The sequence below is a fragment of the Rhinatrema bivittatum genome, chromosome 5, assembly GCF_901001135.1.
Source record: "Rhinatrema bivittatum chromosome 5, aRhiBiv1.1, whole genome shotgun sequence".
In the NCBI taxonomy this organism is placed as follows: domain Eukaryota; kingdom Metazoa; phylum Chordata; class Amphibia; order Gymnophiona; family Rhinatrematidae; genus Rhinatrema; species Rhinatrema bivittatum.
This window is the reverse complement of record NC_042619.1, coordinates 78,895,217-78,922,777: the sequence shown is the minus strand read 5'-3', so window position 1 is coordinate 78,922,777 and position 27,561 is coordinate 78,895,217. Positions and strand designations below refer to the sequence as shown.

General features: G+C 46.4%; 1 protein-coding gene across 1 annotated transcript in view; it reads right to left on the bottom strand.

Annotated features, from left to right (window-relative positions):
• Nucleotides 1-27,561, bottom strand: part of RNF17 (ring finger protein 17) — a 1,084,608-nt gene that overhangs the window by 582,509 nt on the left and 474,538 nt on the right. Inside the window, exon 18 of the mRNA XM_029603155.1 lies at nucleotides 11,588-11,708. Within this exon, the coding sequence (XP_029459015.1) occupies nucleotides 11,588-11,708 (121 nt within the window). The remainder of the gene's footprint in view (nucleotides 1-11,587; nucleotides 11,709-27,561) is intronic.

The window sequence follows — 27,561 nt, the reverse complement described above, 5'->3', positions numbered from 1 at the left end:
GTGAGGACTATCATCCTGCTTGTCCTGTGAGAAAAGCCACATTAGGCAACATCCCTACTAATGTTCCTCTCTGCACTGCAGGGCAATGGCTAAAAAGCTCATTACCCTGCAATTTGCATGAAGAAATGCTAATCCTGAGTTTTACTGAGGCTTTTTTCAGTGCTAAAGCCTCTATTACATAGGAGGGTTAGGCTTGCACTGAAAAACCCATACTAAGACAGGAATTAAAAGCCATGGTAGGGTTTGTGCAGCTTATTACATCAGCTTCTAAATGATAGTGTTCGCAAGGCAGAAAATGTTGCTCCCAGCATGGAGAACACTCAGACAATGCAGGAGATGTAGAATTATTTTCTAAACTAGATGTACAGTCAGGATTTTTGCAGATTCTCCAGACTATGAATTTCTAATTAATTTCATCATATCCTTTGACAGTTCTGCTTTAACCTTTGGCTCCTGAATATTTTCAGAAATGCATGCCCCAGTTCTTTCAGAGCCTAGACAGGTTCCTGTTCCAGGTGGATGATATTCTCATTTTTAGATAACACAGACTATGTGGAATTGAAACATCTGGAGAATTCATATCATCACGTTCAATGAGTGAGTTTTCAAAGAGGGGAATTTAGTTTCTGGAGCAAACATAGTATAGAGGTGGAATAGCAAAAAAAAAAAAAGCATTAAAAAAGAAGTCATTTATCCCCCTTTTATTGAGATCAATATTTAAGAAACTGGTAAAATATTATCAGTGTAAAAGCCAATTAAATGCCTACACAATCCCTGCCCATTTAGGGTGATAAAGGAAACCAGAACTATCTTACTAAATGAACAAAATATGATTTGAATGATGTTTTCCCTACCAAACTAAATTAAATGATTTTCTCCCCTTTATTAAAAGAAGCTTCTCTGGATCTGCAAGCAACAGATTTGGGGGGGGGGGGGGGGGGGAATTAACTATTGAGCAGGAACATTTTTGGCAAAGTGATAGGAAGAGCACTGATACAGTAGTTTCAGCTGTTTCTGGAAGGAAATGATGATTTGAGACCACTGTCAGACCAATTTCAATCTCATTTTTGTCATTTTAGTACAAAAAGAGCTCTGGTGTCTTTTTGGTGAATATATTGCCTGTATTGTTTGACACTATCAACCACAGAAACCTACTCTTAATTGATTTATTATGTACACATGAGTTTATTCTCTTTAATGTAAAGCTTGTTGCTGATTTACTGTCGATTGTGAACCGAGGTGATGTTAACGTGCCGCGGTATATAAAAAAACTTCGAAATAAATAAAATAAATAAATAATACTAGGAAAGCTGCAGTCTAATGGTGCCAGATTAAATCAATTGACATCATTGTCATAACTGCCGGACCAAGGGTCTCATAACACTCAAGGGAAGAGGAGCTGTGACATGGTCGAGATGCTCCTGAAGAAGCTTTTTTTGCGAAACACTGGCCTTTGTCGAGCTGTGATCATTGTTACTCTTTTTTATGTGCAAGAAAAATGTTTTGAAAAACATTTTAAATAGGGGCACACCGTCAGGCTTGCTGATGCATGTATTATAGTAGGCACTAACCATCTGGTACATTAGGATCTAATTTGATATTTGCTGTTCTTTGATTTTGCCTTTTTTGGTGTTTGGGGTCATTGGTTTTGCCAATTTTCTTGGCTCTGTGTTTTGACATACCCTCTACAATCACATCCATGATTGTAGATTGAGAAAAGTGAAAAGTAAGGAATCTTGTGGAGCCCAAATGAAATCTGAAAAAGAGAAAAGACACCATATTTATATACATATTAAGATCCTTACTGAAACGGATTTAGCCAGATAAATGAAAATTATCCTGCTAAATCCTAGCTGTATAACTATTTATCTGGCTAGAATTTGGCCAGATAAATCAGGAGCGTTCTGATAGTACTAGAGTTAGCCAGATAACTTATCCAGCCTACTCTAGAGTTGGCCCATTCACCTGGACCTAAATTTAGCAAGATAAACGATTCTAGCACTACAGCACTATTTAGCCAGATAAATTTAACCAGCTAACTTGCAGAGTCACACAGTGGCTAAATATGGACCCCATAGTAATCCATCTGAAATAAAAGATGGCACCTAACGCAAAGGCTTCATCTCTAAACCCTGCTTCTGATAAATGCTTGAACATGAGCGCAAGATCAATATTATCAAATGCAGCACAGAGATCAAAAAGTATCAGAACTGCATCTGAACCATCAAGCACCATTTTAAAATTATGCAAAATAGAAGCCAACACTGATTCGGTACTATAGTACTGTCTGAAGTCAGCCTGAAACTTATCCAGCAGCCTAGTTTTCTCCCAAAACTCCTGAAGTTGGATCAAAACTGTTTTTTCAATATCTTTAGCCATAAACATTGCCTCCACTGTATGCAAAATCTCTCATATGCATATTCATTGTGGATATTCTGAAAACTAAGCCTGTTGGTGGCTCTCAAGGACTGGAGTTGGCCACCGTTGCACTATATCAACTGGCTCACCTTTATCCGCATATTTGCGTGCACAAAAAAAACGTAGCAGATTGGTGATGCAAGACTTCCTGCGGCTAGATCTATGTTTGCTTTGTGCCATTAAACTATACCTATGGATATGTTTAGCAATTTTGTTCTTTTATGATAGTTTCTACCATTTTGCCTAGCACAGATGTCAGTCTCATTGGTCTGTAGTTTCCAGGATCACCCTTTGAACATTTTTTAAAAATTGGCATTACATTGGCAAGCTTCCAGTTTTCAAGTACCATAGTACTAATAGCAGGTATGCAATTTCATTTTTCAGCCACACTCACCTTACTTTTTGACCATGCCAGTAGTCGTTTAGTTTTTCCTTCCACCTTTTCTAATGCACGGAATACATCTGGTTTGGGCTTTCAAGATGGTATTTTTAAAGAATGTTGATACCTAATTTAAACTCACCCTTTGCAGCTGCTCCTCAGTTTTTTCCTATTTTTTTCATTTTACCATAGTCACCTTTTTGAAAGTTAAATGCTGTTGCAGTAGATTTCTTTAGTGTCTACCCTCCAGTTAAGTCACTTTTGCTCATGTTGTGATCACCATTGCCAAGAGGTTCCAACACTGTTACCTCTTACAACAAATCCTGTGTTCCACTAAGGACTAGGTCTAAAATAGCTTCCTCTCGTTGGTTCTTGTACAAACTGCTCCATGAAGCAGTCATTTATTTCATCTAGGAACTTTACCTCTTTAGCATGTCCTGATGTGACATTCACCCATTCAATACTGCAGAAACTGAAATCATCCATTACTGTGCTCCTGGTTTTGTTAGCTTCTGCAATTTTTTTTTTTTTTTTTTTAGGATTTTATTTTCTATCTGTTTATTCTGGCCAGGTGAACAGTAATACAACCCCACTGCTATTTTACTCCCCTTTTCACCTGGAATTTCTATTCATAAAGATTCAACATTGCATTTTGATTCCTGCAGAGTTTTTATCCAGATTGACTCAATGTCCTCTTTGATACATAGTGCCACCCCATATCATTTGTACCCCATTATCATGGTGTCCCACTATTTATCCTTCGGGTCTCAAAAATGCCAATTATATTTATTTATTTATTTATTTCTTTTATATACCGACGTTCGATCGAGATATCACATCGGTTTTTTCATTTATTTATTTCTATTTATTCAAAAGCTTTTAGTCCACTCCCTCCACTTCAGAGTGCTCAGTGCAGATTACAATAATATCAATTAACAACAGCATCGCACATATATAACATCTTAAAATTACACAAACACGAAAAACATGGCCATCACTCAAATGCTTACCTAAACAATACTAACTGCTTCTTCAAATCTTTTATATCAGTTTGAGATCCAAGGTGATCAGGAAATGAATTCCACATGACAGATGACATATCAAAAAGCCCTAGTTCTTTGGAGATGATAGGCATTGTTTGCTGGTACCTTCAACAATGTTTTCGGGCCGATACAGTAAAAATCGCGGGAAAGTGGGCGAGCGCCCGCTCTCTTGGCACGCACACAGGCCACTCTCCTGTGCACGCGAATCAGTAAATTAATTTAAATTAGGGCCCACGGTAAAAAAGAGGTGCTAGGGACACTAGCGCGTCCCTAGCGCCTCTTTTTGGAGAGGAGAGGCGGCTGTCAACGAGTTTGACAGCCGACGCTCAATTTTGCCAGCGTTGGTTCTCAAACCCACTGACAGCCACGGGTTCAGAAACCGGCAAAATTGAGCATCCGGTTTTCAACTCACGAGCTGCAGGCCCATTTAAAAATTTTTTTTTTAAATTTTTAACTTTTTTTTTTTTAAATTTTCGGACCTCCAACTTAATATTGCCATGATATTAAGTCAGAAGGTGCACAGAAAATGTTGAGATTACTTACCTGATAATCTCCTTTTCCTTAGTGTAGACAGATGGACTCAGAATGAATGGGATGTACAAAAGCTTTACTCCCAGCCTGGGCGGGAGGCTGCCTGAGGACCATGTAGTACCGCCCTCGCAAATGCTGTGTCCTCCCTGGCATGGACATCCAGACGGTAGAACCTGGAGAAGGTATGGAGGGAGGACCATGTCGCCGCTTTACATATTTCTGCAGGCGACAGCATCCTGGATTCTGCCCAGGATGCCGCTTGTGCTCTGGTAGAATGAGCCTTGACCTGTAGAGGCGGAGACTTCCCTGCCTCTACGTAAGCTGCTCGGATAACTTCTTTAATCCAGCGGGCGATGGTGGGCCGCGAGGCCACTTCACCTTGTTTCTTTTCGCTGTGCAGGACGAACAGATGGTCCGTCTTTCTTATTTCTTGTGTCACTTCCAGATATCTGGGCAGCAATCTGCCAATGTCGAGATGGCGTAATAAACGCCCTTCTTCAGATTTCTTCAAACCCGCCGTGGTAGGAAATGATATGGTTTGGTTAAGATGAAACTGTGAAACCACTTTAGGTAGAAAGGAGGGAACCGTACGAAGATGGATAGCCTCAGGAGTGATTCTGAGAAATGGGTCACGGCAGGACAGTGCTTGTAGCTCTGAGATGCGGCGTGCTGAGCACACCGCCAGCAAGAACACCATCTTCAAGGTTAGAGAATGGAGAGACAGGCCCCGAAGGGGTCTGAAGGTGGATCCCGTGAGGAAATCCAAAACAAGGTTGAGGTTCCATAAGGGCACAGGCCACTTCAGTGGTGGACGAATATGCTTGACTCCTTTCAGGAAACAAAAAACATCTGGGTGCTTGGCAATGGTCTTGCCATCCCTCCTGGGACCGTAGCAAGACAGCACAGCCACCTGAACCTTGATGGAGCTGAGGGAGAGACCCTTCTGAAGTCCATCTTGCAGGAAATCCAACACAATAGGGATTGTGGTCGCATGTGGATTGGTGCCATGAGTGTCGCACCATGCTTCGAATACTCTCCAGATCCTTACGTAGGTGAGGGATGTGGAAAACTTGCGAGCTCGGAGGAGTTTATTTATCACGGGCTCGAGTAACCTCTTTTCTTCAGTCTAGCCCTCTCAATGGCCAGACCATAAGAGAGAATTGAGCAGGATCCTCGTGAAGGTTGGGACCTTGACGTAGAAGGTCCCAGAGAGGAGGCAGGGGAAGAGGATCCCCTGCCAGTAGTCTTCTCATGTCCGCGTACCAGGGTCTTCTTGGCCAGTCTGGTGCCACTAGAAGAACTAGGCCCCGGTGTTTCTTAATCTTGTGGATGATGGCGCCCAGCAGAGGCCACGGAGGAAAAGCATATAGCAGAGTCCCTGGAGGCCATGGCTGAACCAGGGCATCGATTCCGTGTGAGAACGGGTCGCGCTTGCGGCTGAAGTATCTGGGTACTTGAGCATTGGACTTGTCTGCCAGTAAATCCATGTCCGGAATCCCCCAGTGATCCACAATCATCTGGAAGGCTGTGGATGACAGCTGCCACACTCCCGGATTTAGGCTTTCTCTGCTGAGGAAGTCTGCCGTGGTGTCCTTCCCGGCAATGTGGACGGCGGAGATGTCCTGAAGATTCGCCTCTGCCCAAGCCATCAGTGGGGCGATCTCCAGAGATACTTGTCGGCTTCTGCTTCCGCCCTGACGGTTGATGTAGGCCTCCGTGGTGGCGTTGTCGGACATCACTCTGACTGCTCTGTTCTTCAGTCTGTGAGCAAATTGAAGGCATGCCAATCGGACTGCCCGAGCCTCTAGACGGTTGATGTTCCATGCTGACTCTTCTCTGGTCCGCCGTCCTTGTGCGGCGAGTCCTTCGCAGTGTACTCCCCAGCCGCTCAGACTGGCATCTGTTGTAAGCAGAGTCCACGTGGGGGAGGACATCTTCGACCCCCTGCTCGTGTGGTTGGACTGCAACCACCACCGTAACTAGGTCCGTACTCTGGCAGGCAGAGGTAGGTGCGTGGAATAGTTCCGGAAACGGGGGCTCCAGCGAGAGAGCAGGGAGCGTTGCAGAGGTCTCATATGGGCCCTTGCCCAAGGTACCACTTCCAGGGTGGATGCCATGAGACCGAGAACCTGCAGATAATCCCAAGCTATGGGCCGACTGGCTCCCATCAAGTACCGGATACGCATCTGAAGTTTTAACCTTCTCTTGGCAGTGAGACTGACTGTCTGTCTGGGTGTCGAACTGTACTCCCAGGTATTCCAGCGACTGGGAAGGCTGTAGGCAACTCTTGCTGAGGTTGATTACATAGCCCAAGCTTTCCAGAAGGGCGATCACTCTGTCGGTTGTCCGATGGCTCTCCTCTCGTGATTTCGCCCTGATCAGCCAATCGATTAGGTAGGGATGGACCAGAATTCCTTCCCGTCTGAGTGCCGCTGCTACCACTACGACCACCTTGGTGAAGGTCCGCGGTGACGTGGCCAACCCGAAGGGCAGAGCCCGGAATTGGAAGTGGCGTCTTAGAACCTTGAAGCGTAGGTAGCGCTGATGATCCGGATGATTGGGATATGCAGGTAGGCTTCCGACAAGTCTAAGGCCGTGAGGAATTCTCCTGGCTGTACTGCGGTCTTGACGGAGCGCAGAGTTTCCATGCGAAACCTCGGAACCCTTAAGTATCGATTGACTGACTTGAGGTCCAGTACGGGCCGAAAGGTGCCCCCTTTCTTGGGGACCATGAAATAAATGGAATAGTGTCCAGAATTCACTTCCCATGCAGGTACTGGGATGATAGCTTTCAAGGACAGGAGCCTCGCCAGGGTAGCTTCCAATGCTGCCTTCTTGTGTGTGGGACAGGAAGATTCCACAAACTTGTCTGGAGGGAGATGATGAAAGTCCAGATAATATCCCTCTCGGATAATGGCGAGGACCCACTGGTCCGATGTGATCTCGACCCATCTGGGGTAGAAGAGGGTTAACCTGCCCCCTATGGCTCCGTCCCCCAGATGAATTGGCGAATTCTCATTGGGAGGCGCGGCCGGGACCTGAGCCCGGGCCTGCTCCCCTCTTGCGCTGCTTGGTCCGAAAGGACTGATTCCTGGCCTGAGGACGTGGTGCCTGGTAGCGACTCCTATAGGGAACAAAGCGCTGTGAACTCCTGCCCCTGGAGGGCCTTGGAAAGGCACGCTGGCCCCTTCTGAACCGATCTTCCGGCAGTCTAGGCACTGGAGAGGCACCCCATGTGCTGGCCAGTTTATCAAGGTCGCAACCAAAGAGGAAAGAACCCTTAAAGGGCAATCTGGTGAGGCGTGTCTTGGAAGGTGCATCAGCTGACCATCTCCGGATCCAGAGCTGCCTCCTGGCGGCTTCGGAGGATGAGATCCCCCTTAGCTGTTGTCCGGACCAGGTCTGATGCAGCATCCGTGAGGAATGAAAGAGCTGACTCCATGTCAGCTGCTGGAGCGTTGCTCCTAACCTGTGACAAACAGGCACACGTCACCACTGTGCAGCAGGTCGCGATCCGCAAAGATAAAGCTGCCACCTCAAAGGTCTGTTTCAGAATGGCGTCCAGTCACCGGTCATGAGGCTCCTTGAGGGCCGTCCTTCCTTCAACTGGAATGGTAGTGCGCTTGACCACAGCGCTAATCAAGGCGTCCACCTGAGGGCACGCCAGCAAGTCCTGAATAGCCGGCACCAATGGGTACATGCCCATCAGGGCCCGGCCCCCTTTAAAGGAAGCCGCTGGTGCCGCCCACTCTAAATCTATCAGTTGTTGTGCCGCTTGCAAGAATGGAAAATGGCGGGCTGTAGGACGAAGACCTTCCAGCAGGGGGTTCTGCGCAGAGGTTACCGTAGCGCTGGGACCTGTAATATCCAACTCCGCCAGACACTGAGACACTAGGTCGGAGAGATCCTCCTTAGGGAAGAACCGCCTCATGGTTCTATATGGCTCAATCCCTGGGGGAAGTTCCCCCTCGTCCGGGAGTTCGGACTCATCCGGTGAAACCTCCTCATCTGACTGCTCTGGACTGTCCAGCAGCGGGAGGACCCGCTCACGATAAGGGCGTGAGGGTCCAGGAACGGGATCTGCAGGACCCGCCACCGCAGCAGCAGCAGCCGCCGCAGTCGCAGCCACCGCAGGAACAGCAGGAACCGCAGGGCCTGGACGGGAAGCCGTCTGCATCTGTACAAATGCATGAATCCCCTTAAAGAGATCCACCCAGGAAATGGAAGCAGCCTCTAATCACCGGGGTACAAGATCCCCCGGGATTCCCGACTGGTCGAGACTGGCTGCTAAATCCGGGGTAGCCCCTGGGGAACTGTCAGCAAATCTTGGCTGAGACTGACCCTGGCCTGAGGGTCCCACGGCCTCCTCACATTGGGCACATAGGGAATCTGGCTCTTCACTGTGCGTGGCTCTAAGCTGGCAGGCAGAGCAGAGGCCAAGGGCTTTAATGCCTGAGGCCGGCGGCGCCGCTGCTGAAGACGCTGAGGCGTTCTGTTCCATGGAAAAGTATGCTCTGAATGAGAAGCGGCAATAATATATGCGTAATAGAACAGGCGCACAATAATAATAATATGCGGCAGCAATATGCGCTTAATACAACAGACGCACAAAAAATAATAATATGCGGCAGCAATATGCGCTTAATACAACAGGCGCACAAAAATAATAATATGCAGCAGCAATATGCGCTTAATACAACAGGCGCACAAAAATAATAACATGCGGCAGCAATATGCACTTAGTACCACAGGCGCACAATAATAATAATATGCAAGACGTTCTCAGCAATAGGCGGCCATGAAAGCCGCTCAATTGGATGCAATATGCTCTCAGCAATATGCAGGTAGTAATACACGCTCAATGGCATTCAATAGGCTCTCAGCAATATGCGGTTTAGCAATACACGCTCAATGGCATTCAATATGCTCTCAGCAATAAGGCAATATACGCACAAGGAGGAACAGAGCCGCACCTATTACGGGCGCTCAATACCTGAACTAGGCCCACAAAATGGCACCCTCCACGGCATGCCATGCCGCCGATCCTCTGTTCCTCGGAGACCAGAAATAAGAGATGTACGCCTTACCTGATCCTCGGCGCTTCCCGGCTGGAACCCGGGTAGTCTCCGGCTGCGGGGGAGAGGGCAAGTACCTTCACCGCCGCGTTTGAGGATATGCACCCGCTGCCTCGTCCACGCCGGGACCGAGGCGCCTTGTAAGCCTCACCCGAACCTCGCCCGGGGGCTGTGTCCCTGCCGCGATTTGGCCACCAGACCGAGGACTTAAACCTCTGGGGGATCACGGAAATCACCCCGGGAAACTCTACTGGGGGAGGGACCTTAGGGTATCACCGCAGGAGTGCGGGGCTCGATGCTGTAGAAGTTGTAGTAAGTAGAAAGTAGAAATTAGAAAGTAGATTTGGAAAACATGCGCAGCAAGCGTGCAGGCTCTCCAAACTGCTTTGGAGACGGAAATTACTAAGTTGCTACGCTTCCTGTGGGGGTATATATACCCCGTACTGACATCAGATCCATCTCCAACTGCTAGCACACAGATACTATACCCATTCGTTCTGAGTCCATCTGGCTACACGCCAGGAAAGCAGTTTTTACTACTTTTCTGTGCACTTCCCCGGCGCCAGCAGAAATTAACGCTTACCTTTGGGTAGGCGCTAATTTCTTAAGTAAAATGTGTGGCTTGGCTGCACATTTTACTTAGTGAATCGCGCGGGAATGACTACTAGCCGGACCTCACCTCTCGAACACCCTACCTTCCAGTCTCGGACTTCAAAACAATACCAAACTGTTCAAAAAACTGCTCAAAACCTGGCTCTTCAAACAAGCATACAAAGACGGGATAGGCTAAACCAACAAAAATGACATCCCCGGCTTCCCCCCCCCCCGCTCTTCCCACCTTATTTCCTCCTCGATCCATCAATCCCCTCCCACCCTTATACCCTACCCAACCACTCTTTTTCTTCACCCTAGAATATCCTCCAACCTAGTACCCCCTCCTATCAACACACATGATGATTTTAACATCCTTTATCACATGCTAATGTATCAATATATTACACCTTAATTTGTTATCCCCAAGTTCTCTCGCTAATTCCTGTTTAAGTTGCTCCCCTGATTTTATTGTATATCGTCGTTATAATTGTTAACCTGTCGAAGTTGTTCCGCTGAATTTAATGTATAGCTTTAAAAATGTTAACTGGCGTGAAGGCCTTCACCAATACTTCGGTATATAAAAGCTTATAAATAAATAAAAATAAATAAAAAATAATAGGGCCATCAACATGCATTTGCATGTTGCGGGCGCTATTAGTCTCGGGGAGGGGGGGGGGGTTTGGACGCGGGTTTTTGACACGCTATTACCCCTTACTGAATAAGAGGTAAAGCTAGCGCGTCGAAAACGTGCATCCAAATGCGAGTTAACAGTGCGCTCCACTGAATGTTAGCTGAATGCAAATTAAGACCCAGTGCTATACATTAAGTCTATCTTATTTTATTTTTTTAAGACTTCTAGCATTTGTATACAGACATTTCAAAGTATGCTTTCTGTTTTTATTAACAAACTGCTTATCTGTTGAAAGGGGTAATTTGAAATCTTTCTGCTCTGTCTCCTTTTACTTAAAAGGCACTTGGTCTCCTTTAGCATTTATTGTAATCTCTCTACTGGCATATCTTAGTTTCCCTGTTCTCTTGGTATCCTTCAAAGATATATCCTTCTGAACCACACGCTTCTGAATGTCTGTTGGCTTTCCCCATCTAGTTTAAAAGCTAACCTCTCTACTTTTTAAAGGTTAATGCCAGCAGCCTGATTCTACTGAGCACCCCGCCCCCCCCCCCTTCCTCAAAATGATGCCCAGTTTCTAACAAACCTAAAACCTTCTCTGCACCACTGACTCATCCATGCATGGAGACTCTGGAGCTCTGCCTGCTTCTGGGGTCCTGCACATGGAACTGACAGCATTTCTGAGAATGGTATCCTGGATGTTCTGGTTTCAACTTTCTACTGAAAACCTAAATTTGGATTCTAGAACCTCTCTCATGTCATTGGTACCCACAAGTACTAAGACAGCTGGCTCCTCCCCAGCAAAATCCTATTGATGTGACGTGTGAAGCCCGCCAGAGTCACACCAGGCAGCCACGTTACCAAAATTTGAAATTTGTTATTTACCAGAACAAAATTCAAACACATGAGAAATACTTACTAATGACTGTACATATCATCCGTCTACTGGAAGTCATTGCTTCAAATTTTGCAGTTGCTTCCCTGCTCCATTCTGTTGCATTTTTAGAAGGTTCAATATAAGCAAGTTTGCACCAGATCCCCTAGAAACAAATCAAAGATTTTAATAGATAATGGAGTTTCTAATAGTTTTAAACTCAACTCACAAAGTGAAAGTTGCTTACCTGTAATAGATGTTTTCCAAGCACAGCAGGATATAAAGTTCTTACAGGTGGGTGATGTCATACAACAGAACCCAGTATGGTTACTACAAAGCACCCTCAGATTATGAGCATACAAACCTGAAGAATGAACAATGCACAGGAGCAACCCTCATTTCTTAACACAGAAACCAACTGTGGTAAGCAACGCCTGCTTTCTAAGGTAAAAAAGGATGAAAATCCTCAAGTGAGGAATCCCTAGTAAAAGGCTGCTTTCAAATAAAAGAGGGTGGAAATAGAGAAATAGTGACCATGGGCAAAATGTCTTTTTTTTTTCTTTTTCTTAAAGAGAGGGGACAGCCGGGGGGGGGGGGGGGGGGGGGGGGGCCAGCGGCGGGGTTCTAAACCTCAAAAAAACCTTGTGGGACAGACTGGACAAATCTATTGTTGCACCAAAAGTCTATCTTTATATAAGCAATGAGATGAATGAAGACCTAAAACCATGTTGCAGCCTTGCTAACTTCTTCTATGGAAAACACGGAGTATGGACATGCCTATCCCGAGTTCGACCTGCCTGAGTGTAGGAGAGAGATGTAATCTGCTATCCAATTACAAATTGTGCATTTGGCAATAGCATTTCCAAGTTTGCTGGTGTCAAAAGACACAAAAAGCTGGGAGGACTAAGTTTCAGTTCACTCCAGAGAGAAGGCTCTTTCTGAATTCAAACTGTACAAGGCTTATTTATGTTTATACACATAAGAACATAAGAACATAAGAAAATGCCATACTGGGTCAGACCAAGGGTCCATCAAGCCCAGCATCCTGTTTCCAACAGTGGCCAATCCAGGCCATAAGAACCTGGCAAGTACCCAAAAACTAAGTCTATTCCATGTAACCATTGCTAATGGCAGTGGCTATTCTCTAAGTGAACTTAATAGCAGGTAATGGACTTCTCCTCCAAGAACTTATCCAATCCTTTTTTAAACACAGCTTGGGAGAAAATATTGGAGGACAAAAAAATGGGAGTAGTAAAAAGAAAACCAAGATAAAGAAGAATCCTAAAACCAGATGAGTACATTGAACCAGTTGAGAAATGAACTGTGATCAACAATGTCAAAAAACAGCTGAAAGTTCAAAGAGAATAAGGATTGCATAAAGGCCCTTGACCATGAAGAGGTCACAGGAGACTTTGGTGAGAGCAGTTTCTATGGAATGTAGAAAACAAGAATCAGACTGGCGTGGATCTAGAAAGGCTCAAGATGAAAGATTCAAGAAGGTAGAAGTGAATGGCACATACAAGCAGTATGGATGCACACTGTTAAAGCACAGAACAATAATGGAACAGAGAAATATTGGAGTTGTATCAACAGTATGAAGGCTTATTGGTTAAGGGTAGTAACCGCCACACCAGCAAGTTACCCCCATGAACTTTTTCTTCATTTCCATTCTTTATAATCTTTAGATATCCACAGTATTTATCCCATGCCCCTTTGAAATCTTTCACAGTTTTTGTCTTCACTACCTCCTGCGGAAGGGTATTCCAGGCATCCACCACCCTCTCTGAGGAAATATTTCCCGATGATGCTTCTGAGTTGTCCTCCCTGGAGTTTCATTACATGACCCCTAGTTCTACTGATTTCTTTCCAATGGAAAAGGTTTGTTGATTGTGCATCATTAAATCTTTCAGGTATTTGAATGTCTGTATCATATCTCCTCTGTACCTCCTTCTCCTCCAGGGTATACGTATTTAGGTCATTCAACCTCTCCTCATAAATCATTTGATGGAGAACCCCCATCATTTTGGTCTCTCTTCTCTGGAGTGCCTCCATCCTGTCAATGTCCTTTTATGGTCTCCAGCACTAAACACAGTACTCCAGATGAGGCCTCATCAAGGACCTGTACAAGGGGATTATCACGTCTTTTTTCTTACTGGTTATTCCTCTCTTGATGCAGCCCAGCATTCTTCTGGCTTTAGCTATCGCCTATTCATATTGCTTTGCCGTTTTCTGCTCACTAGACACTAATCACCTCTTTTGCTCCATGCTCAACTGTGGCTGTTGCTCCCAAGAGAAGACACCAGTTTCTCTCTCACTTCTAATTTTTTTTTATAAACAATCAGCCCCAAAGTCAAAATAAAACATACTTTACTGATGCCGCTTTCAGTGCTGGGTCAAGGAGAGGAAGGAAAGACCACGTGGGGAGACAGATCGCCAGACCACCGGCTTTCAACACCCCTGGGACACTCAGCAAGGATAGCGCAGAGTTACCAACCCTCTGCTCACTCTACTCCACTGGAGGGATGATTCTTCGCAAAACCTAACACACCTGGGAGCAATTTTCCTGTCTTTTTTTCCCCCCATAACTCCAGAGTTGAGGTTGTTCAAATCTACCATCTGCTGAAGACAGACAAATAGTGAGGGACTGCAGGGGCATGCTAGCATAAGTACTGCAGTGTCAGTAAAGTTTTTCTTTTTTGTCTCCATCTGTTAGTAGGAGAGCAAAATTCATGCATCTAGACTGATTTGTGGTATGAACAGGAATGTGGGATTCTCTATAAGCATAATCTAAAGCCTTCCCTCCATTTATCTAAAGAACCCAACTATTTAAAGATCCCTGAGGTCAAGTATATGTAAATCCTTAGTATTCTCCTGACAAGTAGAGACTCCAGAAATGAGAAATGGCTTTGTGCTCTGGACCCCTTTAAAAACCTGTCTTTTGGTTTGACTGGAATGCCAAGCTGGGTTCAAAGCATCCACAGTATGCAGACAAGACCAAAACTCTGCTGTTTATAGTGTCTTTTTGACAGGACGTGAGTAGTAACGTAACCTGATCTACTGACAGCCCCCAATCTCAAATGGATATACACCAGCAATCACAAATTGTACAATGACACCAACTCAGGAACCAGAAGCTGCCAGAAACCCAGCTGTCAACTCTGTCCACATATTAACCTAGGTAAAATCATCACAGGACCCAACATCAACTAAACATCCAGGGCTCATTCATCTGCTCTTCTTCAATATAATGTATCCCATCACCTACCAGCAATGTCCCTCTGTTGTCTACATAGGAAAAACAGGTAAATCCCTAAGGAAAAGAATAAATGGACAAATAGGAAAATTGGTTCTTACCTAATTTTTGTTCCTGTAGTACCACAAATCAGTCCAGACTCCTGGGTTTTGCCTCCCTTCCAGCAGATGGAGACAGAGAAAGTTTCAGAGGCTCCGCCTCATAACCTGGTGTGCCACCTGTTACTCTTCAGTATTGATCAGTACCCAAGCCTTACAACTTTGAAACAAACCAAACAATTAAAACTAAACTCCTGCCCCCTAACGAGCAGAGGAGAAGGAAAAATTGAACAAACTGATTAACTGGTTGGCTATTTTCTGCAGCACCTATGCCAAATCTCAGCAAAGAGAGAAAAAAAAATCAGAAATTGAGCGGACTCTCCAATCATGCAAACCTCAGACATGGGTGGGCGTCTGGCCTGATCCATGGTACTACAGGAACAAACATTAGCAGGTAAGAACCAATTTTCCTTTCCCTGTATGTACCTGGATCAGTCCAGACTCCTGGGATGTTCCAAAGCTTCCCTTAATGAAGGAGGGACATGGAGAGTCCTGCTCGAAGTACATTCTCCCTGAAATTGCAGACGCCCGGACATCCAACCGGTTGCGTGTAGCAAAGGTGTGTAAAGATTTTCAGGTGGTTGCCCTGCAAATTTTCTGTGGGGAGACCAGCTGACATTCCGACCAGGAAGCCGCCTGGGAATGTGTAGAATAAGCCTGCAATCCTTCCGGAACCGGGCGATCATGACAGATATAAGAAGATTCAATAGCCTCTTTGAACCAACGCACTATTGTGGCCTTTGAAGCTTGTTGCCCTTTCTTTGGGCCATGCCACAGTTTAAAAAGATGATCCAACAAGCGAAAACTATAAGTGACCTCCAGAAACCACAGGTATCTGGAAGTCACTAGCCTGAGAAGAAGCAAGATCCAAGTCTGAAAAGTCTGGGAGATCCACTGACTCACTCATAAGGAAGGCTGAGACTACTTTAGGCAAAAAAAAGACGGAATTGTTCTCAATGAGATCCCTGAGTCCGAAATTTGCAAAAATGGGCCCCTGCAGGACAACGCTTGAAGCTCAGAAACCCTCCTAGCTGAACAAATGGCCACTAAGACGACCACTTTCAGTGTGAGATCTTTCAATGATACTTTGAGGGGTTCAAAAGGCGGCTCGCACAGAGCTTTAAGGACCAGATTCAGACTCCAAAAAGGACACACACTGAACTGGAGGGTGCAAATGCTTAGCGCCTCTGAGAAAACTGACAAAAGTCGGATGAGCGGCGAGAGTGGACCTGAGAATCTGGCCCCTTAGGCAACCCAGGGCTGCAACCTGGACTCTTAGAGAATTGAAGGATAAGTCCTTCATCAGCCCATCCTGCAAAAAAGAGAACCGAAGACACCGAAGCCCGATGAGGGTCAACACCCTAGAGCTTACACCACGACTCAAAGACCCGCCAGACCCGACTATATGCCATGGAGGTTGAAGGCTTGCGAGCTTCTCAAGAGCGTAGAGATGACAGCCTCCAGATAGCCTTTCTTTCTCAACTGCTTCCTCTCAAAAGCCAAGCTGCTAGACAAAAGCGATCCACTTGATCAAAAAACATAGGGCCTTGACAAAGAAGATTTGGTAATTGTTGAACCATAGAGGCCCGACGACTGCCAGATTGATTAGATTCGCAAACCATGGGCAACATGGCCACTCCGGAGAAACCAGGATCATTGGGTCCAGGTGAGCCTCTATTCTCCTAATAATCTTGCCTATCAGGGGCCACACCGGAAACACAAATGAGGAATTGGCGAGGCCACGAAACCACGAGTGCATCCACTGCTTCTGCCCCGTGCTCTCTTCTGCAGCTGCAGAATCGCTGTGCTTGGCATTCAAGCGAGTCGCCATCAGATCTACATGAGGGAGCCCCCACCTGCAGGAGATCAAGTCCATAGCGTTGCCCAACAGCTCCCATTCTCTGGGGTCCAGCTGGCGATGGCTGAGGAAATCCGCCTGCACATTGGTGATCCCTGCAATATGTGTTGCTGCTATCATTGTCAAATGACGCTCAGCCCAGGACATGAACATCTGCACTTCGAGAGCTACCAACCGGCTCCTGGTACCATCCTGTCGATTGATGTAGGCCACTGTCGTCGCATTGTGCGACAAAATTTGGACCACCTGTTGCGCAGTAGTGGGAGAAACAGTTCGAGAGCTAACCTCACTGCTCACGTCTCCAGATGATTGATTGACCAAGACACCTCCTCCAAGGACCAACAACCTTGAGCCACTTGTGATTGCTATACAGCTCTCTACCTGGAGAAACTGGCATCGGTGGTCACAACTATCCACTGCGGAACCTAGAGTTCCACCCTGCGTTCCAAGTGACCTTGAACCATCCACCACTTGAGAGTGGATCTGGCGACGTCCAAAAGAGGGAGCTGGAGATGAAACTGTTCAACAACGGATTCCAGCAGGAAAGCAACGTACTCTGCAGAGGTCTCATATGTGTGTTAACACCCACAGGATCAGTTCCAAGGTCGAAGCCATGGAGCTGAGAACCCGAGGATAGACCCAGGCCCTGGGCACTCTGGCTTGCAACAGGTGCTGTACTTGGATGCATAACTTGAAGAACCTCTCCTCTGAAAAGAAAACCTTGCCCAGGCAAGTATCGAAGAGGGCCCCTAGAAACTCCAGAACTTGAAATGGAGACAGGTGACTCTTGACTAGGTTGACAACCCAACCCAGAGAACGCAGTCGAAGGAGCACTGACGCCACTGCCTGAGAGCACAGCTCATCTGATTTTGCCCGAATCAGCCAGTTGTCCAAGATCCCTTCCTTCCTCAGAGCAGCTGCCACCACGACCATTACCCTGGTGAAGGTTTGCGGGGCTGTGGCCAGGCTGAAGGGCAAGGTGCAGAACTGAAAACGTTGACAGAGAATCATAAATCTGAGGAACTGCTGATTATCTTTGCAGATCCCTATATGCAGGTAGGCCTCTTAGAGAGTCGCCAGGAACTCTGCCTTTCGCACTGCTGCAATCACGGAACAAAGTTTCCATTCGAAACCGGGGCACCTTCAGGGCTTGATTGACCAGATTCAAGTCCAGGATTGGTCGGAAGGTTCCTTCCTTCTTCGGTACCACAAAATAAGTTGAGTACCTTCCTTGATGGGAACAGGAACTATAGCCCCAAGCTCCTGGAGCTTTTAGAGAGTCTGCTGCACTGCTTGCTGCTTTGCATGGGAGCCGAAGGGAGACACCAGGAACATGTTTCTTAGCGGACAAGCAAACAAATGTGTAACAGTGTTTTATCGCGCTTAAAATCCACTGGTCTGACGTGATGTGGGCCCACTCCTGGTAGAAAAGAGCCAATTGGCCCCTGATGAGTGGAATTGAGGTGTGGGCCAGCAGTATCTCATTGTGCAGGCTTAATGCCGCCAGAACCTTGAGAGGTGCCTTCCCTGGCTGGTCTGCGGCCACGAAAGAACTGAGACCAAGACTGTGACCTTCCCAAGGGCTGGCATTGACCAGCGGCCAGAGCTCTACTCTGACGAAAGTGTTGTTGACACCGGAAAAGAGGACGAGTTGGGAAACCTCTGTGAGCTCGCGGTTTGTCCTCCGGGAACTTATGCACCTTATTATCCCCCAGATTCTTTACCAGCTGCTCCAGGTTCTCTCCAAAAAGGAACTTCCCTTTGAAGGGAAGGGCCCTGAGCTGGTCCTTCAACGACACATCAGCCGCCCAAATTGCAGAGCCACAAAAGCCTCAGAGCTGAAACCACTGAGACCATAGTCCTGGAGGAAATGCGAAGAACGTTACAGGGCATCGGCACCATAAGCCACGGCCACCTCAAACCTCTCTGCCTGCGGTGCCTCCAGTGGCAAGAGTCCTTGGCGCTTTGCAACTGTTGCACCCACCGTAAGCTCGCCTGCAGCATATAACTGCTGCAGACCGCCGCTCGGATGCCAGGAACAGAGACCTCAAAAATTCATTTGGGGAGCTCTTTCAGTTTTCGATCCTGAAGATCTTTCAAAGCTGCCACCCCAGTGACTGGAATGGTAGTCTGCTTCGTGACCGCAGATGCGTCCACTTTCAGAACCTTCAACAGCTTTAACATATCTTCTGGTAATGGATAGAGCTTGTCCATCACCATGCCGACCCTGAGGCCTGCCTCCGGAGAGTCCCATTCCCGGATCATAAGCTGCTTCATCAGCTGATGCAGGGGAGAAGTTGCAGGCGGACCCCGTAAACCCGCCAAAACTGGACCCACTGTGTTCGGGCTCAGATCTGCCACTGTGGGTGCAATGCCCAGCTCCGCCAGGACATGAGGAATTAACAGGGCCAGCTCATCACGTTGAAACAAGCGCATCACCTTAGGGTCATCCCCCTCCAGAGGAACCCCTGGGCCCCCAGCATCTGGAGTCCCTAAAGGGGGGGAGGAGAGAATATCACGACCCTCAGCTGGGTCCAAGCCCTCCAAGGAGCCCAGGAGAATGCATCCCACGGACCCAAAGAGCCGGGGAGGCCTCTGGTTTCCTGGGTAGCTTCTTAGGAGGGGCCACTGGTGAACTGATCCCAGGAGCCCCTCTCTTGCGGGCACTGCTGGCCAAAAAGGTCATATGCATCAGCAGGATAAACTCTATAGAGAAAACCTGGAGGCCCCCATTGCAGCTCCCACAACCGGGTCTGATCCTTATTAGAAATCTCACCCAATGCCCCCTGGGCCCTATCAGGGCTCGAATCGACGGGGAAAATCTCCGGGGAAATCCTCGCCCCCTATCGCTGCCTCCTTCGCAGCGCAAAATGCTCCCAAGATGGTCACCATTCCCACGCTAAGAGGGAACGGATCGGCCTCAGATTCAGACACAACAGGCCACGGCCCGGCGGAGAGTTGTTTTCCGTGAGCTGCCATGGGAGCGCCGGAAGTTCCTTCCCCTCTGAGGAGGCAGAAGCGGCAAAGTCCCGTGGCAGTGTGGCTCGAGAACTACTCCCAATACGCGGAGCATCAGCTTCTGCGGGGCATAACTAGGACGTGGCAAGGCCCGCCAAAAGCACCAGACGACACCAGTGAGAGGGAGGGGTGAAGGCCAATGAACATCTCTCACTGCCCAAAGCACGATCTGTCACATGGTCGCCCCCCCCCCAAACAGCGAATTGCTCCTGCATCAAGGAGCCCCTGCTTGCTTCCTTTGTAGTTTTTGTTTTGTTTTTTTTAACTCACGAGTATCAACAGGAAAAGAAAAACAAAAAATACTTCCCTGAAATTTAGCAGAGTTTGCAGGCTGCAAAAAAAGGGAGGGAGGGAATTGGTCCCCCAGCTATCACACCCAGTGCACAGAGAAGCACACTGACGGGGGGTCTCCAACCCCTGCTCGTTCCTGCCTACAACCGGGGGGGGGGGGGGGGATAGTCCCACCAGGACCTTACAACCCCCTAGGAATCCTGTTTCTCTCTGCACAGAAGTTCTTTTTCTCTTTTCTTTTTTTTTTTTTCTTGGCTCAGGTACAGAACCACAGGTTTTGCACCACTTCCATCTGCTGGAAACAGAGAAATACTGAAGAGTAACAGGTGGCACACAGGGTTATGAGGAGGAGTCTCTGAAACTTTCTCTGTCTCCATCTGCTCGAAGGGAGGCAAAACCCAGGAGTCTGGACTGATCCGGGTACGTACAGGGAACTGATATTAGAAATGTCAATATTTAGAAACTGGTAGAAAAACATTTCAACCTTCCAGGACATACTCCTAAAAAGGAACTTCAAATGGACACTCCAGCATGAAACTGCTGAATTATAACTCATTAAAAAACTTACCACGATCATCCTAGGTCTCAATAGAGACAATGGCTTCATGGAACATTACATCTATGAATTTACTTAACTTTTCTCAGATCATTCTATTTACACTTACCTCAGTTGTCAGTAGGCTGGACTATAATTCTATTAATACTTTTTGCACACCCTGCCTGTCTAATTCAGTGCCTTTTCTCTGTTCTATATCCTGCCCACACCCCATTCCCATACATTTTACCCACCTTCTGTACTATACTTTGTGTATCTGACAAAATGGATTCTGTCTTGAAAAGCTTATGACTCAATAAATTAGTTTCTCTATAAGGTGCCACCCAAGTCTTATTTTTGGATAAAAAGAACATTTTGAGGGAAAAAGCTATTCCATAGATGTACTCCTCAAGAGCTTCCTAAACATGAATGGTGGGTTGGAATAGCAGCAGGAAGCAGTTAAAACATATGATAGTAGTATTCTATTGACCACTTTTGTTACTGTCTCAGAAGAGATTCTCACCACTGCATGGCACATCTGTAAGCCTATTGTGTACATCTTCTCTGAGGCCCAAAGTATTAGAATCTGTGGGCAACAATGGTCATGGCTGAGGTTCTTAATGTACCAAAACCATCATAGCTCAAGTGGACCAAGTGCTTTTCACACACTTTTCCCAGTCTGATCTGGTAAACAAATTCTTCCTGGTTCTCTAGAGGGAGAAACTCCCAACTTTAACAGTCCTTGCAGAAAAGTACACATCATGAAGATCTGACAAGATGTTATGCAGAAACTCAGTATAGCATGATGAAAAAATGTTTCTGTAGAAGTTAAGGTCTTGGATAAAAAGAACATTTTGAGGGAAAAAGCTATTCCATAGATGTACTCCTCAACTTAACTAGGAACTGATCAAAACTGAGATGAAGGCAGCAGTCCAGCAGTAAGAGGGGGGCTTCCCAGTCTTTTGCATCGAATGTCACATGTATGATTTTTTACCCGCCGGTGAGAAGTTGTACATGTGCATGCGATGCAAAGAGCTCCTGGCTCTCAGAGAATGAGTCCGATCTCTGGAGGCTAGAGTGGCAGACCTGGAGGAGCTGAGGCAGACAGACAGGTATATAGATGAGACCTTCAGGGACATAGTAGTCAAGTCCCAACTTCAGACTGGCAGCCCTGGTGCTGCCTTGGAGGAAGAAGGTCTCATGATGGGAGAGCACCAACCAGGTGTAGCAGGAAAGGATCCTGTAGCAAGGACCTGCTCTCCAGGTGATGCATTATCCTTTCGCACTAAGGATATCTCCCCAAGGCCTACTGCCCAGGAGGGAAGGGTTAGGTCGGCCGTCATAGTTGGTGATTCGATTATTAGGAATGTAGATAGCTGGGTGGCTGGTGGGCGTGAGGATCGCCTGGTAACATGCCTACCTGGTGCGAAGGTGGCGGACCTCACGCATCACCTAGATAGGATTTTAGACAGTGCTGGGGAGGAGCCGGCTGTCGTGGTACATGTGGGCACCAACGACATAGGAAAATGTGGGAGGGAGGTTCTGGAAGCCAAATTTAGGCTCTTAGGTAGAAAGCTTAAATCCAGAACCTCCAGGGTAGCATTCTCTGAAATGCTCCCTGTTCCACGCGCAGGTCACCAGAGGCAGGCAGAGCTCCGGAGTCTCAATGCGTGGATGAGATGATGGTGCAAGGAAGAGGGATTCAGATTTGTTAGGAACTGGGGAACCTTTTGGGGAAGGGGGAGTCTCTTCCGAAGGGATGGGCTGCACCTTAACCAGGGTGGAACCAGACTGCTGGCGCTAACCTTTAAAAAGGAGATAGAGCAGCTTTTAAACTAGAACAAAGGGGAAAGCCAACAGTCGCTCAGCAGCGCATGGTTCGGAGAGAGGTATCTTTAAAGGATACTAATGATGCATTAGAATTAGAGCATCCCGACAGTGAGGTTCCAATAATTAGAAAAGTAGTCCAAGTGCCTGTAACTAAAAACTCACCTGAGCTAAAAAATTCTAACTTATCCCTATCAATTAAAAAGCAGAATGAAAATACAAACAAAAACAAACTTTGAAATGTTTGTATGCTAATGCCAGAAGTCTAAGAAGTAAGATGGGAGAATTAGAATGTATAGCAGTGAATGATGACAGACTTAATTGGCATCTCAGAGACATGGTGGAAAGAGGATAACCAATGGGACACTGCTATACCGGGAAACAAATTATATCGCAATGACAGAGAGGAGCACTCGGGAGGAAGTGTGCGCTTTATGTCTGGGATGGCATAGAGTCCAACAGGATAAACATCCTGCATGAGACTAAATACAAAATTGAATTTTTATGGGTAGAAATCCCTTGTGTGTCAGGGACGACTATAGTGATAGGGGTATACTACCGTCCACCTGGTCAAGATGGTGAGATGGACAGTGAAATGCTAAGAGAAATTAGGGAAGCTAACCAAATTGGTAGTGCAGTAATAATGGGAGATTTCAATTACCGCAGAACACACAAAGTGCAGGTACGTGTTCAATCCTGACAGGACACTCACAAGATGTTCAAAGGTCAAAAAGTTTTATTGGTTCAATAAGGCAACTCCACTGGTTTATACAGCATGTGTCTTAACGGCGTCCCCCGACACGGTCCCGTGTTTCGCCGCGGGCTGCATCGGGAGGGCTCGCCACCAGGAATTCAAAAGTCAAATACTGTAAATAACAGATAAACATCAGGATACATAACAGGACTTACAGCCGAACATTTTTCAAAAAGTAAAGCAAGTCACAACATACCTGACAGCTAGTAGCTTAGAAATGACAGGGAGCGCACTTCCCCTCAATACTGACAGGTATTTAAAGGTAGCAGAAGGCGCCAAAACATACAGGTGAACCAACCACGTGGGTCAAAGGACCCCGTTCATTGGTTCCCGTTCCTGTAGTGCACCTAACAGTAATGCAGACAACCAACCTTGCTGATTGAGGGCCTAGGTAAACAAGAACCATTCAATCTCCTGATTCAAACCTTTAGGAGAAACTGTATCTAGGGTAAAGATCCAGCGTTGTTCAATGCGCCCAAGTTGTTCAGCATAGTTCCCGCCCCGGGGAGACCGTGGGAAAACCTCAATTACAGTATACAAGAGATCTGACAGGGTGTGTGATTTTTTTACCCAATGATCAACAAGGGGTTCATTTTCACGTGCATGTCGGATGTTGGAACAGTGCTCTATAATACGAGTTTTAACCATGCGAGAAGTTTTCCCGACATATATTAAAGGGCATGGGCAAGTGATAACATAAATCACTCCTAACGTAGTACAGTCTGAGTATGATCGTAGCTGGAATATTTTTTGGGTAACTGGGTGGATAAAAGAAGTAGTGAACGACGTATGAGAAAACATGGTGCAATGACCGCAGGGATGATGGCCTAATGAACTCCCAGAATCCCGCAGCCTAGGTAAGTCCGTATGGATAAGCTTATCTCGTAAGCTCTTCCCCCTACGATAAGTAAATCGGAGGGGACCAGGGAACAAAGTATTCAGAGACAGAGCCTCCCAATGTCTGTGAATCATGGTAGTGATTTGTCGACTGAGAGTGGAAAAAGGTCAAATACAATTCGTAACTGTGGTATCAGAATGAGATGGTGGAAGAAATAACCAGTCACCGTTGGTAATCAACGCTCGTTTCATAGCATTTTTTACAACCCGCCTCGGGTACCCTCTAGAAATAAAACGGGACATCATTACATGTGCTTGTTTGATAAACTCACTCCTGGTAGAACAAAGCCTACATAACCTAAAAAACTGACCAGTCGGAATATTCTTACGCAGTGTACTAGGGTGACAACTCTGAAAAGATAACAAAGTGTTCCTATCCGTCTCCTTCCGGTGGATGGTGGTCGAAAAACAGCCCTCATCCACCGAGACGAGAACGTCTAGAAAAGCTATCTGAAATTGATGCAAGCAAAAATTAAACTGAAGATTTGGATCACGGGTGTTAAGCCAATCAATGAACATAAAAAGTTGTATCTCCGTGCCCTGCCATAATAGAAAAATATCGTCAATATACCTCAGCCATAACGTGATGTACTGAAACCACTCAGAAGGGTATATAAAATAGTCTTCAAATTCTGCCACAAAGAGACGGGCCAAGCTAGGGGCCATAGTAGCACCCATTGCCGTCCCCTTTACCTGGAGATTAAAAGTGTCATGAAACCGAAAATAATTCTGGGTGAGCGCCAAATTAGCTAACGTGACCATCAGAGATGTGGGGACACGTTGAGGACCAATCCGAGAGTCCAAAACTTTTTCAATAACTCGTAGAGCAGCAGGCTGAGGGATGCTGGTATAAAGGGAGAAGATATCAAGAGTGACAAAAAGGAACGGCTCACGAGGAACCGGTATCGTGTCCAAGATGGTAATAAAATGTGCGGAGTCCCTAATATACGAGCGAATAAGTGGAACAAAAGGTTTGAGAAAGAGGTCGACAAATTGGGACAGGGGTTCTAAAAGAGAACCAATACCTGCCACAATGGGCCGGCCCGGCGGGTCCTGTAAATATTTATGAATTTTTGGTAAGGTATAAAAAACCGGAGTGGTAGGGCATTCTGATATTAAAAATTTAGCCTCACGGGACGTTAATATGCGGTGTTCCACTGCCTGTTCAACAACACTTTTAATCTGCTGATATAACTGAGGAGTGGGGTCCTCAGGTAAGGGGAGATAAAAAGAAGTATCACTCAACTGTCTCAAGGCTTCTGACATGTATTGATCCTCATCCTGAATTACAATCCCTCCCCCTTATCGGCAGGCTTGATGATAATAGAATGGTCATCCTGGAGGAACAAAACAGCCTGGTATTCAGATTTGGATAGATTAAACTGGGTATAATGCCGATGCGAGACTAGATCCGTCATGTCCTGATCCACCAGCTTCTCAAAAGCTGAGAGAAGCGGCTCTCCAGGGCCTGGAGGGACCCATCTCGATTTTGTACGAACTAAAGAGAGATCTGGGCTAGGGGGCACATCTGTAAAAAAGTTTGATTTTTAACAGCCGGCAAAAACGATGCAAATGAACTTTAAGGTCAAATAGATTACACTTAACAGTAGGCACAAAAGATAGTCCCTTGCCCAACACCCTTAATTCAGTGGGTGATAGGGGGCGTGAAGACAAGTTAAAAACTGAAGGTAAATCTATAACCACGGGTCGGGGATTGGATTGGTCGCTCTGGTGGTACGTTGAGACTGTTGAGATCGGCCCCGAGATTGGGTGGTGCGAGTGGCTTTGTTGGATGGACCGGGATCGGGAGGACGTTGGCCGGAGTCCAAAAAAGACGCTGCAATGGAGGCATAGCGCGAAGATGGTGCACGTAAAGATGAAGGGACTGAACTTAAATTGGCTGAAGCTGGAGCAGCGGTTACCGCACGGCGAATGTCCTCTTGAGGGTATCTCGAGCGCGCTGCCTGGGTGTCTTCGCCGGAAGAGTCGCCGGATGAATCGTGTGCAAAAGTGACTTTCCTTGCAGGCTGTGGGCGAGACTTGGCCATCCATTTGTATACAAAGCCGGTCTTATAATCAGTCTCGTCCCGTATAAACTTCTGGTACTTCACTGTCTTTAGTTCTGTTCGAAATTTAGTGAGCTGAGACTGAAATTCAGAATGTTCCTGGTCGAATAATTCAGTAGACGTGGAATGCTTAATGATATCCAAATTCTTTGATAAGTCTTCCTGAAGCGATATCTGTAAATGCTTCGTAGTCTCAATGATAAGAACCATTAAGTCCAAGGAACACTTATTGAGAATCTGGTTCCAACGGGTGATAAAGGTGCTGTTGTCCGTATGTAAACGGGGCTCCTTTTGAATGCGGAGGCCCCTCGGGATCCGATGTACTCGGCAATATTCTATTAAAGTCGCGGCGTGTAGTTCGGCATGGGTCAAACATTTTTGTATGACACACCCTGTCAGATCTCTTGTATACTGTAATTGAGGTTTTCCCACGGTCTCCCCGGGGCGGGAACTACGCTGAACAACTTGGGCGCATTGAACAATGCTGGATCTTTACCCTAGATACAGTTTCTCCTAAAGGTTTGAATCGGGAGATTGAATGGTTCTTGTTTACCTAGGCCCTCAATCAGCAAGGTTGGTTGTCTGCATTACTGTTAGGTGCACTACAGGAACGGGAACCAATGAACGGGGTCCTTTGACCCACGTGGTTGGTTCACCTGTAGGTTTTGGCGCCTTCTGCTACCTTTAAATACCTGTCAGTATTGAGGGGAAGTGCGCTCCCTGTCATTTCTAAGCTACTAGCTGTCAGGTATGTTGTGACTTGCTTTACTTTTTGAAAAATGTTCGGCTGTAAGTCCTGTTATGTATCCTGATGTTTATCTGTTATTTACAGTATTTGACTTTTGAATTCCTGGTGGTGAGCCCTCCCGATGCAGCCCGCGGCGAAACACGGGACCGTGTCGGGGGACACCGTTAAGACACATGCTGTATAAACCAGTGGAGTTGCCTTATTGAACCAATAAAACTTTTTGACCTTTGAATATCTTGTGAGTGTCCTGTCAGGATTGAACACGTACCTGCACTTTGTGTGTTCTGCGATATTGCTTCAAGTGCAGCTTTTGCTCCTTCTGTGGTTGTGGTCTCAGACTTCAATTACCCCAATATAGACTGGGTAAATGTATCATCGGGTCACGCTAGAGAGATAACGTTCCTGGATGGAATAAATGATAGCTTTATGGAGCAATTGGTTCAGGAACCGACGAGAGAGGGAGCACTTTTAGATCTAATTCTCAGTGGAGCACAGGACTTGGTGAGAGAGGTAATGGTGGTGGGGCCGCTTGGCAATAGTGATCATAATATGATCAAATTTGATTTAATGACTGGAAAAGGAACAGTGTGCAAATCCAAGGCTCTCGTGCTAAACTTTCAAAAGGGAAACTTTGATAAAATGAGAAAAATTGTTAGAAAAAACTGAAAGGAGCA